The 20505-nt window shown below is 38.5% G+C and overlaps 1 protein-coding gene across 1 annotated transcript in view; it reads right to left on the reverse strand.

Annotated features, from left to right (window-relative positions):
* The window catches only part of LOC133640832 (calpain-3-like), an 80219-nt gene extending 61788 nt beyond the window's left edge, over nt 1–18431 (reverse strand). Inside the window, exon 1 of the mRNA XM_062034513.1 lies at nt 18127–18431. Coding sequence (XP_061890497.1) covers nt 18127–18426 — 300 coding nt within the window. The 5' untranslated portion in view covers nt 18427–18431. The remainder of the gene's footprint in view (nt 1–18126) is intronic.
* Between the last annotated feature and the right edge of the window lie 2074 nt (nt 18432–20505).

Raw genomic sequence — 20505 nt, forward strand, 5'->3', positions numbered from 1 at the left:
CCGGGCCGCACTTTGGACACCCCTGGTCTAATTGAACTAAAAGTTAGTTAGTTTTGTCGGAGACGTACTGATTGAACAAAATGTTTATTATTGCTGTTTTTAGTATTTGTATCATCTCACCATGAGAGGGTCAAAATATTGGAACTTTTTCCTCTGCAATGTCAACCAACAAGAAAAACTGATCACATTTGTAAAGACACTTTTAAGAAAAATTTGCATGAGGTATTATTAGAATAACTATGTTATAAAGTATAATATTTGCTTACGGGTCAACAATGCCATCTGCTTGTTGTTACTGTCAAACTAAACTTTTTTTCCCCAACTCTACAGATGATAATACACACATTGGAATACTGAAATTGTGTACTGGCCCATCTCAGTAAACTTTGTTTCATTTGTGTCCAACAGGGGTGTCAAAAGTACGGAACATGTTTTATACGGCACACGGGATGAATTTGGTAAGTATAAAAATGAGCCGAAATTTTTGAATGAAAGAAACTGCTGTTCTAAATGTGTCCACTAGATCAGGGGTCACCAACGCGGTGCCCGTGGGCACCAGGTCGCCCGTAAGGACCAGATGAGTCACCCACTAGCCTGTTCTAAAAATAGATCAAATAGCAGCACTTACCAGTGAGCTGCCTCTATTTTTTAAATGTTATTTATTTACTAGCAAGCTGGTCTCGCTTTGCTCGACATTTTTAATTCTAAGAGAGACAAAACTCAAATAGAATTTGAAAATCCAAGAAAATATTTTAAAGACTTGGTCTTCACTTGTTTAAATAAATTCATTAATTTTTTTACTTTGCTTCTTATAACTTTCAAAAAGACAATTTTAGAGAAAAAAATACAACCTTAAAAATGATTTTAGGATTTTTAAACACATATACCTTTTTACCTTTTAAATTCCTTCCTCTTCTGTCCTGACAATTTAAATCAATGTTCAAGTAATTATTTTTTATTGTAAAGAATAATAAATACATTTTAATTTAATTCTTTATTTTTGCTTCTGTTTTTTCGATGAAGAATATTTGTGAAATATTTCTTCAAACTTATTATGATTATGATTCTGGCAAATCTAGAAAATCTGTAGAATCAAATTTAAATATAATTTCAAAGTCTTTTGAATTTCTTTTAAAATGTTTGTTCTGGAAAATCTAGAAGAAATAATGATTTGTCTTAGTTAGAAATATAGCTTGGTCCAATTTGTTATATTTTCTAACAAAGTGCAGATTGGATTTTAACCTATTTAAAACATGTCATCAAAATTCTAAAATTAATCTTAATCAGGAAAAATTACTAATGATGTTCCATAAATTCTTTTTTAAATTTTTTCAAAAAGATTCGAATTAGCTAGTTTTTCTCTTCTTTTTTTCGGTTGAATTTTGAATTTTAAAGAGTCGAAATTGAAGATAAACTATGTTTCAAAATTTAATTGTCATTTTTTTTCCTGTTTTCTCCTCTTTTAAACCGTTCAATTAAGTGTAAATATCATTCATTATTAATAATAACATAGAGTTAAAGGTAAATTGAGCAAATTGGCTATTTCTGGCAATTTATTTAAGTGTGTATCAAACTGGTAGCCCTTCACATTAATCAGTACCCAAGAAGTAGCTCTTGCTTTCAAAAAGGTTGGTGACCCCTGCACTAGATGTTGCCATAGCAATTTTTTGTATCTTTGTAGAGCAGTGTTTTTCAAACACTGTGCCGTGCCGTGAGATACAGTCTGGTGTGCCGTGGGAGATTATCTAATTTCACCTATTTGGGCTAAAAATATTTTTTGCAAACCAGTAATTATAGTCTGCAAATGATGTGTTGTTGTTGAGTGTCGGTGCTGTCTAGAGCTCGGCAGAGTAACCGTGTAATACTCTTCTATATCAGTAGGTGGCGGCCGGTAGCTAATTGCTTTGTAGATGTCGGGAACAGAGGGAGGCAGCGTGCAGGTAAAAAGGTGTCTAATGCTGAAACCAAAAAAAGGTTAGGGAAGGCTATGCAGAACGAAACTAAAACTGAACTGGCTACAAAGTAAACAAAAACAGAATGCTGGACGACAGCAAAGACTTACTGTGGAGCAAAGACGGCGTCCACAATGTACATCCGAACATGACATGACAATCCACAATGTCCCCACAAGGAAGGATAAAAACAACTGAAATATTCTTGATTGCTAAAACAAAGTAGATGCGGGAAATATCGCTCAAAGGAAGACATGAAAACTGCTACAGGAAAATACCAAAAAAAAGAGAAAAAGCCACCAAAATAGGAGCGCAAGACAAGAACTAAAACACTACACACAGGAAAACAGCAAAAAAGTCAAAATAAGTCAAGGTGGTGACAGGTGGTGACAGTACACCTACTTTGAGACAAGAGCTCTAGTGATGCATGCTTGGTTATGCTTTAAAGGCCTACTGAAAGCCACTACTACCGACCACGCAGTCTGATAGTTTATATATCAATGATGAAATCTTAACATTGCAACACATGCCAATACGGCCGGGTTAACTTATAAAGTGCAATTTTAAATTTCCAGCGACACTTCCGGTTGAAAACGTCTATGTATGATGACGTATGCGCGTGACGTCACGGAGAGAACGGAAGTATTCGGACCCCATTGAATCCAATACAAAAAAGCTCTGTTTTCATCCCAAAATTCCACAGTATTCTGGACATCTGTGTTGGTGAATCTTTTGCAATTTGTTTAGTGAACAATGAAGACTGCAAAGAAGAAAGCTGTAGGTGGGATCGGTGTATTAGCGGCGGACTACAGCAACACAGCCAGGAGGACTTTGAGATGGATAGCAGACGCGCTAGCCGGCGACCTCACCTTGACTTCCTCCGTCTCCAGGCCGCCGACCGCATCGGTGATCGGGTGAAGTCCTTTGTCGCTCCGTCGATCGCTGGAACGCAGGTGAGCACGGGTGTTGATGAGCAGATGAGGGCTGGCTTGCGTAGGTGGAGAGAGATAATGTTTTTAGCATAGCTCTGTGAGGTCCCGTTGCTAAGTTAGCTTTAATGGCGTCGTTAGCAACAGCATTGTTAAGCTTCGCAAAGCATTAACCGTGTAGTTACAGGTCCATGGTTTAATAGTATTGTTGATTTTCTGTCTATCCTTCCAGTCAGGGGTTTATTTATTTTGTTTCTATCTGTATTTGAGTCCGATGCTATCACGTTAGCTCCGTAACTAAAGTGTTTCGCCGATGTATCGTTGTGGAGATAAAAGTCACTGTGAATGTCCATTTTGCGTTCTCGACTCTCATTTTCAAGAGGATATAGTATCCGAGGTGGTTTGAAATACAAATCCGTGATCCACAATAGAAAAAGGAGAGAGTGTGGAATCCAAAGAGCCAGCTTGTACCTAAGTTACGGTGAGAGCGAAAAAAGATACGTCCTGCACTGCACTCTAGTCCTTCACTCTCACGTTCCTCATCCACGAATCTTTCATCCTTGCTCAAATTAATGGGGTAATCGTCCCTTTCTCGGTCCGAATCTCTCTCGCTGCTGGTGTAAACAATAGGAAAATGTGAGGAGCCTTTCAACCTGTGACGTCACGCTACTTCCGGTACAGGCAAGGCTTTTTTATCAGCGACCAAAAGTTGCGAACTTTATCGTCGATGTTCTCTACTAAATCCTTTCAGCAAAAATATGGCAGTATCGCAAAATGATCAAATATGACACATAGAATGGATCTGCTATCCCCGTTTAAATAAAAACAATTCATTTCAGTAGGCCTTTAAAGTCATATCCAACAATTGCGACAACGACTTTTTACTGTCAACTGAGTTTAGTTTTTTAATGATGTCTGCTGGTGGTGTGCCTCCGCATTTTTTCAACACAAAAAATGTGCTTTGGCTCAAAAAAGGTTGAAAAACACTGTTGTAGAGGATGCTACATAAGAAAAAAAAAAGAAAAAAACAAAACACACATGATGTTCGTACATCGGTGGAGGAAAATGAGCAGACTACATTAATAACATCCTGTAATTTGATTTTGATATTATTTTTTTCATCTATAAAGATTTGAAATGAACACCAATGAGTTGACCGATGAACATTATCACATGATTTATTCAGAAAGTAAAAATAACGACAAATAAAGATAAAATACAATCAACCGCAACATGTAAGTGTAAAAAAACAACAACAACATTATGATTTGTACATTTTTGAGAATGTGCTTGTTCTATTTGTAAACAAAGAAAACAATCTAAAGTTGACTTTATTTTTAAGTTATCGTGCTGTTATTTTCCCAGTCCGGCCCACTTGGGAGTAGATTTTTCTCCATGTGGCCCCACCCCCATCTAAAATGAGTTTGACACCCCTGGTGTACAAGGTTGCAAAAGGACTGAAAGTAGGAGGAGCGAGTTTTATAATAAATAATAAAAAGCACATTACAGTCATTCAACATTAAAAAAAAAAAGAATATACTGGTAAAATAAGTGCGTGAACTGACTTTGACCTTCAGTTGCCTGCAGAGGATACGAATAGTGCAACTTTCTCTGTACCATGTGACTTGTGGATTCCAAGGGGTAATGTATAAGGGTAATGAAAACCCTAGGGCACGACTTAAGTGTACATTTCAAATGAATGTTTTTAAAGTAACTGGGGACTAGCAATTTTCCATTATGTAAAACAGGGGTGTCCAAACTTTTTCCACTGAGGGCCGTACACTGAAAAATTTAAGCATGCGGGGGCCATTTTGATATTTTTCATTTTCAAACCATAACAAAATATATGGATTTTTTTTTTTTAACATTTAGGGCTCCCGGGGACCATAAAGGGTCTCAGTCATTAAAATGTAAAAAATAAGTCAAATTATTATTATTTTTTATTTAACGCTTACAGTAAATCTCTATATCAACTTGAGGTTGATATAAAGTAAAAAAAAAAAAAAAAAAAGGTTTTATGCCTTTTCTGTCAAAGACAACTTTGTTTTTTATAGTAAAACTGAAATATGCAGTATTTAGTAATTAGAGCCCTAAAGGATCAGTAATGCAGGACACCATTGATTTTAATTCTTTAATATTTTTGAGTAATTACAGTGAAATGTTCAATAAAATCCTACTAAATATATTTGGGATCCAAAAGGTCCCCCACTCATAAAGTGATACATTTTTATTAGTTTTTTTTTTAACTTTTAACACTTAAATTACGAGATCAACTTCAGATATATCTGTCCATTTTACGTTTGAACTATTATTTTGTTCGTTTTATGCTCTTTTGTCAAATACAACTTTGATGTTTTTATATGGCAACCACACAATATATGCAATATTTTTTCCACATAAATAATTTTAAAGTGATATTTTTTAAGTAATAATTCATTATAACATAGATTTTTAGTCTTTTTTTTTTTAGCAATGGCAAAAAAAAGAAAAATAAACAAAGACAAAAGAACAAAAACAGCCTGCATGGCAGCTTTGTGTCAACATTGCAACTTTTTCTTGTTAGATTTCACCTCATTCCACTTTTTTTAAAATGTTTTTTTAAATTTTTGCAATATTATCAATTTTGCAAATTTTGCAGAATGTGTGGCGGGCTGGTAAACAATTAGCTGCGGGCCGCAAATGGCCCCCGGGCCGCACTTTGGACACCCCTGATGTAAAACATACAACATTTCAGAATAAGCGCCAATAAACCTTAAAGGCACTGCCTTTGCGTGCCGGCCCAGTCACATAATATCTACGGCTTTTCACACACACAAGTGAATGCGAGGCATACTTGGTCAACAGCCATACAGGTCACACTGAGGGTGACCGTATAAACAACTTTAACACTGTTACAAATATGCGCCACACTGTGAACCCACACCAAACAAGAATGACAAACACATTTCGGGAGAACATCCCCACCGTAACACAACATAAACACAACAGAACAAATACCCAGAAACCCTTGCAGCACTAACTCTTCAGGGACACTACAATATACACACACCCCCCCCCGCACTTATTTTGCACACTTAACATGTTCACTTATGTTACGCACTTAACATGTGCACCTTGATAGTGTACTCATTTTACACACTTATTTTTTTTAACTTGATATGTGCACTTAAAGGCCTACTGAAATGAATTTTTTTTATTTAAACGGGGATAGCAGATCTATTCTATGTGTCATACTTGATCATTTCGCGATATTGCCATATTTTTGCTGAAAGGATTTAGTATAGAACAACGACGATAAAGATTGCAACTTTTGGTATCTGATAAAAAAAAAGGCTTGCACCTACCGGAAGTAGCGTGACGTAGTCAGTTGAACATATACGCAAAGTTCCCTATTGTTTACAATGATGGCCGCATGAAGTGAGAGAGATTCGGACCGAGAAAGCGACAATTTCCCCATTAATTTGAGCGAGGATGAAAGATTTGTGGATGAGTAAAGTGCAAGTGAAGGACTAGTGGGGAGTGGATGCGATTCAGATAGGGAAGATGCTGTGAGAGCCGGGGGTGACCTGATATTCAGCTGGGAATGACTACAACAGTAAATAAACACAAGACATATATATACTCTATTAGCCACAACACAACCAGGCTTATATTTAATATGCCACAAATTAATCGTGCATAAAAACACCTGCGTGTTTGTTATGCTAGCTCCTCTGCTAGCTCCTAGCTCCATAGAACACGCCAATACAATTCAAACACCTGATCAACACACACAATCACTCAGCCCAAAAGACCGTTCACCTAACCCAAGGTTCATAAAGCTTATATATTTAAAAAAAGTTACGTACGTGACGCGCACGTACGGTACGGTACGTGTTATGCTAGCTCCTAGCTCCTCTGCTAGCTCCTAGCTCCATAGAACACGCCAATACAATTCAAACACCTGATCAACACACACAATCACTCAGCCCAAAAGACCGTTCACCTAACCCAAGGTTCATAAAGCTTATATATTTTAAAAAAGTTACGTACATACGCAAAAAAAAGCCAAAGCTGCATACTCACAGTAGCACGTCTGCGTCTTTGTCATCCAAATCAAAGTAATCCTGGTAAGAGTCTGTGTTGTCCCAGTTCTCTACAGGCGTCTGTGTATCGAAGTCAAAAGTCCTCCTGGTTAGAGTCTCTGTTATCCGAGTTCTTCCATCTTGACTGCATCTTTCGGGAATGTAAACAAAGACGCGCCGGCTGTGTACTGTTGTGGCTGACTACGTTCGAAAAATACGTCCATTTCGCACCGACAACTTTCTTCTTTGCTTGCTCAGCTTCCTTCTTCATAATGCAATGAACATGATTGAAACAGATTCACCAAAACAGATGTCCAGAATACTGTGGAATTATGAAATGAAAACAGAGCTTTTTCGTATTGGCTTCAATGTGGAAGGCATACCCGTGTTCGCCGGTCTACGTCACGCGCATACGTCATCCTCAGAGGCGTTTCGAACCGGAAGTTTAGCGGCAAATTTAAAATGTCACTTTATAAGTTAACCCGGCCGTATTGGCATGTGTTATAATGTTAAGATTTCATCATTGATATATAAACTATCAGACTGCGTGGTCGGTAGTAGTGGCTTTCAGTAGGCCTTTAAGTTGTACACCTAAATGCACTTAACTTGGGCACTTAGTGCACTTATTTTACACACTCAACATATGTTCTTGTTATGTGCACTTAACGTGTATACTTATATGTACACTTAACTTGTATACTTGCGTGCACTTAAATTGTGCACTTAGTGTACTTATTTTACACACTTACCTTGTGCACTCTGTTAGAATTGTTTACTAAGTTAAAATTCAGGATATTAATAAACAAAGTGGACTGTTACAAAATCATGCTTAGTGTAGTTAATGCTCTTATTTTGCACACTTAACATGTTCACTTATGTTACGCACTTAACATGTGCACCTTGATAGTGTACTTATTTTACACACATATTTTTTTTACTTGATATGTGCACTTAAGTTGTATACCTAATAGTACTTAACTTGGGCACTTAGTGCACTTATTTTACACACTTAATATATGTACTTGATATGTGCACTTAACTGGTAATACATGCGTGCATTTAAATTGTGCACTTAGTGTACTTATTTTACACACTTACCTTGTGCACTCTGTTAGAATTGTTTAATAAGCTAAAATTCAGGATATTAATAAAAAGTGGACTGTTACAAAATCATGCTTAGTGTAGTTAATGCTCTTATTTTGCACACTTAACATGTTCACTTATGTTACACACTTAACTTGTGCACCTTGATAGTGTACTTATTTTACACACGTAAAGTTTTTACTTGATATGTGCACTTAAGTTGTATACCTAGGTGCATTTAGCTTGTGCATTTATTTTACACAATTAACTTGCGAACATTACTTTTGTACTTAAGTGCACTTATTTTACACAATTGATATGTGCACTTAGCTTGTTTACGTAAGTGCACTTAAATTGTGCACTTAGTTAGTGTACCTATTTTGCACACTTGACTTCCCGAATGCAGCTGAGATAGGCTTCAGCACCCCCCGCCACCCCATAAGGGACAAGCGGTAGAAAATGGATGGATGGATGGACTTGTGCACTTGATATGTGCACTTACATTGTACGACAATGTCAGGCACTTAACATGAGTACTTAAATGGTGCACTTGTTTACAAGGTAACTTGTGAACTTTACTACTGTACGTAAGTGCACCTAAACTGAGCACTAATTGTAGTTAATGCACTTATTTTGCACACTTATGTTCACTTATGTTACGCACTTAACATGTGCACCTTGATAGTGTACTCATTTTACACACTTATTTTTTTAACTTGATATGCACCTTGATAGTGTACTTATTTTACACACTTATTTTTTTAACTTGATATGTGCACTTAAGTTGTACACCTAAATGCACTTAACTTGGGCACTTAGTGCACGTATTTTACACACTCAACATATGTTCTTGTTATGTGCACTTAACGTGTATACTTATATGTACACTTAACTTGTATACTTGCGCGCACTTAAATTGTGCACTTAGTGTACTTATTTTACACACTTACCTTGTGCACTCTGTTAGAATTGTTTACTAAGCTAAAATTCAGGATATTAATAAACAAAGTGGACTGTTACAAAATCATGCTTAGTGTAGTTAATGCTCTTATTTTGCACACTTAACATGTTCACTTATGTTACGCACTTAACATGTGCACCTTGATAGTGTACTTATTTTACACACATGTTTTTTTTACTTGATATGTGCACTTAAGTTGTATTCCTAATAGTACTTAACTTGGGCACTTAGTGCACTTATTTTACACACTTAATATATGTACTTGATATGTGCACTTAACTGGTAATACATGCGTGCATTTAAATTGTGCACTTAGTGTACTTATTTTACACACTTACCTTGTGCACTCTGTTAGAATTGTTTAATAAGCTAAAATTCAGGATATTAATAAAAAGTGGACTGTTACAAAATCATGCTTAGTGTAGTTAATGCTCTTATTTTGCACACTTAACATGTTCACTTATGTTATGCACTTAACTTGTGCACCTTGATAGTGTACTTATTTTACACACGTAAAGTTTTTACTTGATATGTGCACTTAAGTTGTATACCTAGGTGCACTTAGCTTGTGCATTTATTTTACACAATTAACTTGCGAACATTACTTTTGTACTTGAGTGCACTTATTTTACACAATTGATATGTGCACTTAGCTTGTCTACGTAAGTGCACTTAAATTGTGCACTTAGTTAGTGTACCTATTTTACACACTTGACTTCCCGAATGCAGCTGAGATAGGCTTCAGCACCCCCCGCCACCCCATAAGGGACAAGCGGTAGAAAATGGATGGATGGATGGACTTGTGCACTTGATATGTGCACTTACATTGTACGACAATGTCAGGCACTTAACATGAGTACTTAAATGGTGCGCTTGTTTACAAGGTAACTTGTGAACTTTACTTCTGTACGTAAGTGCACCTAAACTGAGCACTAATTGTAGTTAATGCACTTATTTTGCACACTTATGTTCACTTATGTTACGCACTTAACATGTGCACCTTGATAGTGTACTCATTTTACACACTTATTTTTTTAACTTGATATGCACCTTGATAGTGTACTCATTTTACACACTTATTTTTTTAACTTGATATGTGCACTTAAGTTGTATACCTAAATGCACTTAACTTGGGCACTTAGTGCACTTATTTTACACACTTAACATATGTACTTGATATGTGCACTTAACGTGTATACTTATATGTGCACTTAACTTGTATACTTGCGTGCACTTAAATTGTGCACTTAGTGTACTTATTTTACACACTTACCTTGTGCACTCTGTTAGAATTGTTTACTAAGCTAAAATTCAGGATATTAATAAACAAAGTGGACTGTTACAAAATCATGCTTAGTGTAGTTAATGCTCTTATTTTGCACACTTAACATGTTCACTTATGTTACGCACTTAACATGTGCACCTTGATAGTGTACTTATTTTACACACATATTTTTTTTACTTGATATGTGCACTTAAGTTGTATACCTAATAGTACTTAACTTGGGCACTCAGTGCACTTATTTTACACACTTAATATATGTACTTGATATGTGCACTTAACTGGTAATATATGCGTGCATTTAAATTGTGCACTTAGTGTACTTATTTTACACACTTACCTTGTGCACTCTGTTAGAATTGTTTAATAAGCTAAAATTCAGGATATTAATAAAAAGTGGACAGTTACAAAATCATGCTTAGTGTAGTTAATGCTCTTATTTTGCACACTTAACATGTTCACTTATGTTACGCACTTAACTTGTGCACCTTGATAGTGTACTTTTTTTACACACGTAAAGTTTTTACTTGATATGTGCACTTAAGTTGTATACCTAGGTGCACTTAGCTTGTGCATTTATTTTACACAATTAACTTGCGAACATTACTTTTGTACTTAAGTGCACTTATTTTACACAATTGATATGTGCGCTTAGCTTGTCTACGTAAGTGCACTTAAATTGTGCACTTAGTTAGTGTACCTATTTTACACACTTGACTTCCCGAATGCAGCTGAGATAGGCTTCAGCACCCCCCGCCACCCCATAAGGGACAAGCGGTAGAAAATGGATGGATGGATGGACTTGTGCACTTGATATGTGCACTTACATTGTACGACAATGTCAGGCACTTAACATGAGTACTTAAATGGTGCGCTTGTTTACAAGGTAACTTGTGAACTTTACTTCTGTACGTAAGTGCACCTAAACTGAGCACTAATTGTAGTTAATGCACTTATTTTGCACACTTATGTTCACTTATGTTACGCACTTAACATGTGCACCTTGATAGTGTACTCATTTTACACACTTATTTTTTTAACTTGATATGCACCTTGATAGTGTACTCATTTTACACACTTATTTTTTTAACTTGATATGTGCACTTAAGTTGTATACCTAAATGCACTTAACTTGGGCACTTAGTGCACTTATTTTACACACTTAACATATGTACTTGATATGTGCACTTAACGTGTATACTTATATGTGCACTTAACTTGTATACTTGCGTGCACTTAAATTGTGCACTTAGTGTACTTATTTTACACACTTACCTTGTGCACTCTGTTAGAATTGTTTACTAAGCTAAAATTCAGGATATTAATAAACAAAGTGGACTGTTACAAAATCATGCTTAGTGTAGTTAATGCTCTTATTTTGCACACTTAACATGTTCACTTATGTTACGCACTTAACTTGTGCACCTTGATAGTGTACTTTTTTTACACACGTAAAGTTTTTACTTGATATGTGCACTTAAGTTGTATACCTAGGTGCACTTAGCTTGTGCATTTCTTTTACACAATTAACTTGCGAACATTACTTTTGTACTTAAGTGCACTTATTTTACACAATTGATATGTGCGCTTAGCTTGTCTACGTAAGTGCACTTAAATTGTGCACTTAGTTAGTGTACCTATTTTACACACTTGACTTCCCGAATGCAGCTGAGATAGGCTTCAGCACCCCCCGCCACCACATAAGGGACAAGCGGTAGAAAATGGATGGATGGATGGACTTGTGCACTTGATATGTGCACTTACATTGTACGACGATGTCAGGCACTTAACATGAGTACTTAAATGGTGCACTTGTTTACAAGGTAACTTGTGAACTTTACTTCTGTACGTAAGTGCACCTAAACTGAGCACTAATTGTAGTTAATGCACTTATTTTGCACACTTATGTTCACTTATGTTACGCACTTAACATGTGCACCTTGATAGTGTACTCATTTTACACACTTATTTTTTTAACTTGATATGTGCACTTAAGTTGTATACCTAAATGCACTTAACTTGGGCACTTAGTGCCCTTATTTTACACACTTAACATATGTACTTGATATGTGCACTTAACGTGTATACTTATATGTGCACTTAACGTGTATACTTATATGTGCACTTAACGTGTATACTTGCGTGCACTTAAATTGTGCACTTAGTGTACTTATTTTACACACTTACCTTGTGCACTCTGTTAGAATTGTTTACTAAGCTAAAATTAAGGATATTAATAAAAAAGTGGACTGTTACAAAATCATGCTTATTGTCGAAGATGTTCAATGAGTGATGGATAGTTATAGCTCAAATAAAGCTTTTGTTCCATCCATCCATCCATCCATCCATCCATTTTCTACCGCTTGTCCCTTTTGGGGTTGCGGGGGGTGCTGGAGCCTATCACAGCTGCATTCGGGCGGATATTCTGGAAAATGTATTGTTTTGCTCAAGGTAATATAATCCATATCCACATGACTTCAGCCTTTCAAAGTTCCTCTTGGACAACCAATTTCTGACCCCGGTATTTTCCAAATCCTAGTTACGGCCCTGGAAACAAATATAATTCTTATATATAGTCTTTAAGTTAGTTTAAATTTGACTTTAGAATTATTTTTTTCATGATATATGCAATCAGATCAATGCGCATGCATTTAACACTTAATTTTTTTCCGTGCTTTTATACATTTCATTTCCTCGGGGTGCAAATGCCACAGATTCATTTACCTGGAGATTCTATATCATGTATAATAGCATTAGTAGTCCTTTTGAATACAGTCGTCCCTCGTTTATCACGGTTAGTTGCGTCCAGATATGAATTGCAAGTAAGAATCATTAATTATAAATCACAATTTTTAATAAAGAGAGCATAAAATAAATATGTACCACCTGTTAAATACATTTTTGAACAGTATAAGAGCCGTTTAGACAGGAAATAACACCCTTTGGTCACCTTTACACTCTTTACATCCAGTATAGTAATTCTGCCTGAGGCTGAGCCAATCAGGGGCCACGATACTGAACATTGGTTTGGTCTCCTCTCGTGGCCAATACTACTGCATAATTGATATTTGTAGTTGAATTAGTCATTTTTATGCTTGACAATGCTTAATTTAGGAATACATGTTTTTTTTTTATATTTAAAAGTATTATTTAACCATCCCTAAATAAACTTGATGTGGTGAAACCGCAATATTTAAAGCGCTACGTGGCGAGGGACTTGTACTATTTGTCACATAAATACACAACTGACCCGAGTATAGGACTATATTCCCCTGAGAAAGAAAATCTTGAAGAAAAAAAAAAAAGATGTAACCCCCCCAAAACGCCAGCAAGTCAGAGCTTTTCTTCCTGTCACTCACACTTGGTTGTTGTTTCATCACCGATTAAAAAAAAAATAGGTTAACTTTGATTTGATCTTATAAATATTGTTGTGTTCTTGTGGTCAGGGTGGTCTTATATTTTGGTCAATACAGCGCAAAAACATGAATTTGGTGGTCGTTGATAAGTCTTAACTAAAACCTGTTTCCTTAACTCAAAACATTTATATCTCAAATCAATATCTCCCATTGAAAAATAATTGAATTTGGACCTTGCGGCATGTTTCTGATGATTTCTTTTTTTAATTCAATGAATATCATCCACTTCTTCTTCTTCTCACGTGCACTTTCTTCCTTGCTTATGGTTGAAAGACAAAGTTATGTCCATGTATCGCTACAGTAGAAAGGGAATTCCTCTGGCCCCATTCACCGCGTTTTACCTGACACATAAAACGTGGCGAATTGGGGGGTTCGATCAATCAATCAATCAAAGTTTATTTATATAGCCCTTAATCACAAGTGTCTCAAAGGGCTGCACAAGCCACAACGACATCCTCGGCTCAGATCCCACATCATGGCAAGAAAAAACTCAACCCAATGGGATACAATGAGAAACTGCCCCCGCACTATGCACTTTAACCGCCAGATGGCAGTAGAGTGTTGAACATCTTAAAGGCCTACTGAAAGCCACTACTACCGACCACGCAGTCTGATAGTTTATATATCAATGATGAAATCTTAACATTGCAACACATGCCAATACGGCCGGGTTAGATTAGTAAAGTGCAATTTTAGATTTCCCGCGAAATATCCTGCTGAAAACGTCTCGGTATGATGACGTTTGCATGTGACGTCACGGATTGTAGCGGACATTTTGGGACAGCATTGTGGCCAGCTGTTAAGTCGTCTGTTTTCATCGCAAAATTCCACAGTATTCTGGACATCTGTGTTGGTGAATCTTTTGTAATTTGTTTAATGGACAATGAAGACAGCAAAGAAGAAAGCTGTAGGTGGGAAGCGGTGTATTAGCGGCCGGCTGCAGCAACACAAACACGTAGCCGGTGTTTCATTGTTTACATTCCCGAACGATGACAGTCAAGCTTTACCATTGGCCTGTGGAGAACTGCGAGAACAGAGACTCTTACCAGGAGGACTTTGAGTTGGATACGCATGCTTGTGGAGAACTGGGACAACAGAGACTCTTACCAGGAGGACTTTGAGTTGGATATGCGCTACCGTGAGTACGCAGCTGTGGCTTCCAAACATTTGATCACTTGCCCGTACGTGCGTGCCGCTATGTGCATGTCACGTACGTAACTTTGGGGAAATATATGTGCTGTATGAACTTTGGGGAGGTGAACGGTACTTTGGGCTGTGGGATTGAGTGTGTTGTGCGGGTGTTTGATTTTTATTGGTGGGTTATATGGACGGGAGGGGGGAGGTGTTTGTTGTGCGGGATTAATTTGTGGCATAATAAATATAAGCCTGGTTGTGTTGTGGCTAATAGAGTATATATATGTCTTGTGTTTATTTACTGCTGTAGTCATTCCCAGCTGAATATCAGGTCCCACCCGCCTCTCACAGCATCTTCCCTATCTGAATCGCTTCCACTGCCCTCTAATCCTTCACTCTCACTTTCCTCATCCACGAATCTTTCATCCTCGCTCAAATTAATGGGGAAATCGTCACTTTCTCAGTCCGAATCGCTCTCGCTGCTGGTGGCCATGATTGTAAACAATGTGCAGATGTGAGGAGCTCCACAACCTGTGACGTCACGCTACTTCCGCTACAGGCAAGGCTTTTTTATCAGCGACCAAAAGTTGCGAACTTTATCGTCCATGTTCTCTACTAAATCCTTTCAGCAAAAAATATGGCAATATCGCGAAATGATCAAGTATGACACATAGAATGGATCTGCTATCCCCGTTTAAATAACAAAATCTCATTTCAGTAGGCCTTTAAAATGTGTTTTGGGGCAAATCCAACTTTGACCACATAGGGTGGTGCTTTCCATCATTTTCAGCAGACTGCAGTGTCTCACGGGAGATCCACTCAGGAACGGGGCCATATGAATCCCATGCATCCATCCATCTTCTTCCGCTTATCGGAGGTTGGGTCACGGGGGCAGCAGCCTAAGCAGGGAAGCCCAGACTTCCCTCTCCCCAGCCACTTCGTCCAGCTCCTCCCGGGGGATCCCGAGGCGTTCCCAGGCCAGCCGGGAGACATAGTCTTCCCAACGTGTCCTGGGTCTTCCCCGTGGCCTCCTACCGGTCGGACGTGCCCTAAACACCTCCCTAGGGAGGCGTTCGGGTGGCATCCTGACCTCATCTGGCTCCTCTCCATGGAGGAGCAGCGGCTTTACTCTGAGCTCCCCCCGGATGACAGAGCTTCTCACCCTATCTCTAAGGGAGAGCCCCGCCACCCGGCGGAGGAAACTCATTTGGGCCGCTTGTACCCGTGATCTTGTCCTTTCGGTCATAACCCAAAGCTCATGACCGTAGGTGAGGATGGGAACATAAATGGACCGGTAAATTGAGAGCCCCTTTAAGACATTGCATTTAGTTCCAATTAAAACATTCACATGTTGCACAATGAGATGTAAGCAGGGGATCATGTGTACATTCCTGCTACTTCCTGTTTGTAAAAAATATATTTTTATTAGTATTTATTTAATATACTAACAGCATTTCATGATTAATATTTATAAATGAAGATTCCTAATGAATGACACTAGAATAAGCACACATTTGATTGGTAAATCATAGTGTAACGACCTGGAATGACACTTTATGTGCAGTGTAGGAGTTGTCCCACTTTTTGTGTGGCTGTAAACGCATCACTGGCTAAGTGCCATATGTGCATGTGTTGGCGCAAGTGAGAAAGAGCGAGCGGCTGCTGTTGATATAACAAAGTTGCTTTTGGTTTGGTTTGTACTGCAGAAAATGACCACTTTTGCTAGATATCTTTTTTTTTTACTAATGTTTTGTTGATGTGTTTTTGGCCGACAATAAAGAGTTTTGCTCGGTAAAGTGATGGATGGAATTCTTGTCCTCAAAGCGTCTCGACAGACGTTACAATATTTGAACAATGATGACGAAAACTGTTTTCTCTGTCGTGTCCGTGTGTCGAAAATTGTTATGCGCTTATTTTTAGGGACCGAATGTCCCTTTTGGGACAGAGGACCCTATTGTATTTCTAGCGTTTTATTCTTTATTATTATCTTTGAGCTGTAATTTGACCCCCTTAACATGCTTCAAAACTCACCAAACTGGACACACACATCAGGACTGGCGAAAATTGCGATCTAATCAAAAAACCAAACCCCAAAACTCAAAATTGCGCTCTAGCGCCCCCTAGGAAGAAAACACAGACAAAACTGCCCGTAACTTCCAGTGGGAATGTCGTAGAGACATGAAACAAAAACCTCTATGTAGGTCTCACTTAGACCTACATTTCATACATTGACAACCCCCAGCAAAAATCAACAGGAAGTTTGCAATTCCCCCTTCAAAACCTAAGTTTAGTAAAAACAGTCACCTTTGCCTCTTTGAGCTGTAATTTGACCCCCTTAACATGCTTCAAAACTCACCAAACTGGACACACACATCAAGACTGGCAAAAATTGCGATCTAATCAAAAAACCAAATCTCAAAACTCAAAATTGCGCTCTAGCGCCCCCTAGGAATAAAACACAGACAAAACTGCCTCTAACTTCCAGTAGGAATGTCGTAGAGACATGAAACAAAAACCTCTATGTAGGTCTCACTTAGACCTACATTTCATATATTGACAACCCCCAGCAAAAATCAATAGGAAGTTTGCAATTCCCCCTTCAAAATAAAAGTTGGGTCAAAACAGTCAGCTTTTTTTAAACATGATCTCCTCTGAGTGCGTTTGTCGTGTCGGCATCAAACTAGCATAGGAGAGAGATTGAACCCTTCTGATTAAAAGTTGATGAAAGAGTTTTAATTACCGCTCCGGTTTGGATTTTATGTGCCGTCAAAGTCGGTCCCGTCCATCGCTGCTTGCAGCTTTAATTTTATTTGATTTTGTGCGTGGCATAGATTTGCCGTGTGCAGAGGACGCTTGAGCAGTGCGCATTTGCACAGGTGCGCACCTTACAGGGAACATTGCTGAAGACGCCGCACCGATCCGCCTGTCGACCTCACCATCCACTCTTCCCTCACTCGTGAACAAGACTCCGAGGTACTTGAACTCCTCCACTAATAATCCCTTCCCTACTAAATAAGCTCAAGCTAGCGAGTAAGACCAGATGTTTTGGTAGGATCAGATACGGTTCACTGTGACATTTGCTTCGCCAACTAATGGCAGGGATGCTTGTAACTCAAATGTTTGTTTGTAACTTAAAGCATAACAATTAAAGCTCTTATGTCAAAACACTTAAGTTGAGTACTAATAAAATACAACACTTCTAACAGATAACAATTATTTGACGCTTGTACCATTCGACATCCCGCTGTATGTTATGGTAATCAAAGCATCACCATGGTAACCCAAAGTGATGAGACAACACTCACGGAAGGACGTTTCCACTCAAACTTCATGGGAGGTTTGTGACTGTAGAAGAGTGAGGAGTCACAGGCCGGGAAAAGAGGGTCTTCAAACAGCACCTTCTTCTTCACGTATTTGTCCCGCAGCTCCAGAAAGGTCTTCAGACGCTTGGCATCCTTCACGGCCTCGTTCCTGCTCAGGATGGCCGAGTAGATGGAGTTGGCTCCGGCCAGCGGGTAGTCCGCTTTCTCATCGGGCACCAGCGACGCCTCCGTGTCGTGAAGCGTTCTGACGTCAATTTGTTCGACAACGGGCTTCTCCTCCATCTTTTTGCTACACCTAGTCTTGTTCGGAGTGGCTCCAATGATCGCCTCCAGCTTAAATGATCATCTGCAAATGGTGACACCCAAGTCAACTCTCACACTCATGGGTGCCGGGCCTAAATATAGAGCCCTCACAAGGAGGGGGAGGAGGCTACTGGTGGGCTCTCTCCAAAAATACACGTCCATTTCTCAACAATCCGGTCCAACAAAGAAGATCAGACACAGAATTTACAGTCGTCCCTCTATTGCGGTTTCACCACATCGCAGATTCTTCTCTATTAATCATATTCTTCAACAGTTCAATCATTTTTTTTTTTTTTATTCAAACGGGGATAGCAGATCCATTCTATGTGTCATACTTGATCATTTCGCGATATTGCCATATTTTTGCTGAAAGGATTTAGTAGAGAACATCGACGATAAAGTTCGCAACTTTAGGTCGCTGATAAAAAAGCCTAGCCTGTACCGGAAGTAGCGTGACGTCGCAGGTTGAAGGGCTCCTCACATCTGCACATTGTTTACACCAGCAGCGAGAGCGATTCGGACCGAGAAAGCGACGATTACCCCATTAATTTGACCGAGGATGAAAGATTTGTGGATGAGGAAAGTGAGAGTGAAGGACTAGAGGGCAGTGGAAGCGATTCAGATAGAGAAGATGAAGATGCTGTGAGAGGCGGGTGGGACCTGATATTCAGCTGGGAATGACTAAAACAGTAAATAAACACAAATTCATATATATATACTCTATTAGCTACAACACACCCAGGCTTATATTTAATATGCCACAAATTAATCCTGCATAACAAACACCTATAACTGAATACATTTACATACATATTATCTTTTTTAATGAATTAAGTAACGTTTATGACAACCTTTTTCCAAAACACAATATAGAATGTGGGATATAACAGGATAATGCATACATTTGTCATTTGTTTTCAAAACGCTTACAAAAAAGTGGGACCCCAAAAATTTACTGTGGGACCCCATTTTTATGACTTGATGGGGGGTCCCTGGGACCCCATTTTGAAAATTCCTAGCGCCAACACTGCTGTCAACAGAGGAGAAAAAATGCTTTATTTAAAAAAAAAAATGTATAAAGCAAGTTCGAGTATCATTGGCAAATGTTCACCTTGGCACGCATATATGTGTCCTCTTTGTGGGATTTCAGAATATGGTCAGCCTACTTTATGAGAATCAGAATCAGAATAGTTTTATTGCCATTGTTTGAGAACGGGTTTGTCAGAAAAATGGTATTTAAATGATCAAAAAACTTTCCATTGTGAGTTTCCATTGAACAGACAAGAAGCTGTCTTTGTGGCACCAAGCCAAACGCTCGGAAGATTCCGCTGTGTACGATGGAATCAGACGGGAGGGGTCATCCATTGTCCTCCAAAACCTGCCAAAACTGAATCCACGACAAGCCCAAGCCCGAGGCATCTTCTTCTTTTGTCTTCTAATGTGACCGAAAACAAGGACTGTTTACATACTACCCATTCCTGTTGAGACAGGTGTTGTTGCGTAAACATTGAACATCTAAATAAAAGACAGGACGAAAACCTTCTTCGTCAGAGCGTGGTGCAGGACTGTACAGAAAGTACAGTGGCCATGTCTCTCCTCAATATTGAGTCCAAATTTAATTATGTCTCTGTTTGATTCATTGCCTTTTGTCTTGTTTAATAGATGTCATCAGTGTTTGAACCTAACATCTAATTGGTCCTTCGAGCCGGATCCAATATGTTTTGACGATTCCAGCTGAAGTGAGTGAAACCAGAGGAATGGCCACCAACTCCTGATTGAGGAACTGTTTTCTTCATTTCGGGCTGGAATTTGAAAAACTGACGGAGTCCGAGGACAAGAGGAAGGAACGCAGAGAGCAGTGAGTATGTTTCAATTGAGAGAGAAAGGAACGTCTAGGGTGTCGGAGTCCCACAATACAATTTGAAATATCCGTGAACTATTACAAACCCTGTAAATCCTAGGCTCTAACAGGTAAATAGGCCAAATAATTAGAGGGGTGTCGGAGTCCGAAGTCCGTGAGTATTAACATTTTTAAAAAAAACTTGAATTAAGATAAAA

Source organism: Entelurus aequoreus, linkage group LG23, assembly GCF_033978785.1.
Source record: "Entelurus aequoreus isolate RoL-2023_Sb linkage group LG23, RoL_Eaeq_v1.1, whole genome shotgun sequence".
NCBI lineage: Eukaryota > Metazoa > Chordata > Actinopteri > Syngnathiformes > Syngnathidae > Entelurus > Entelurus aequoreus.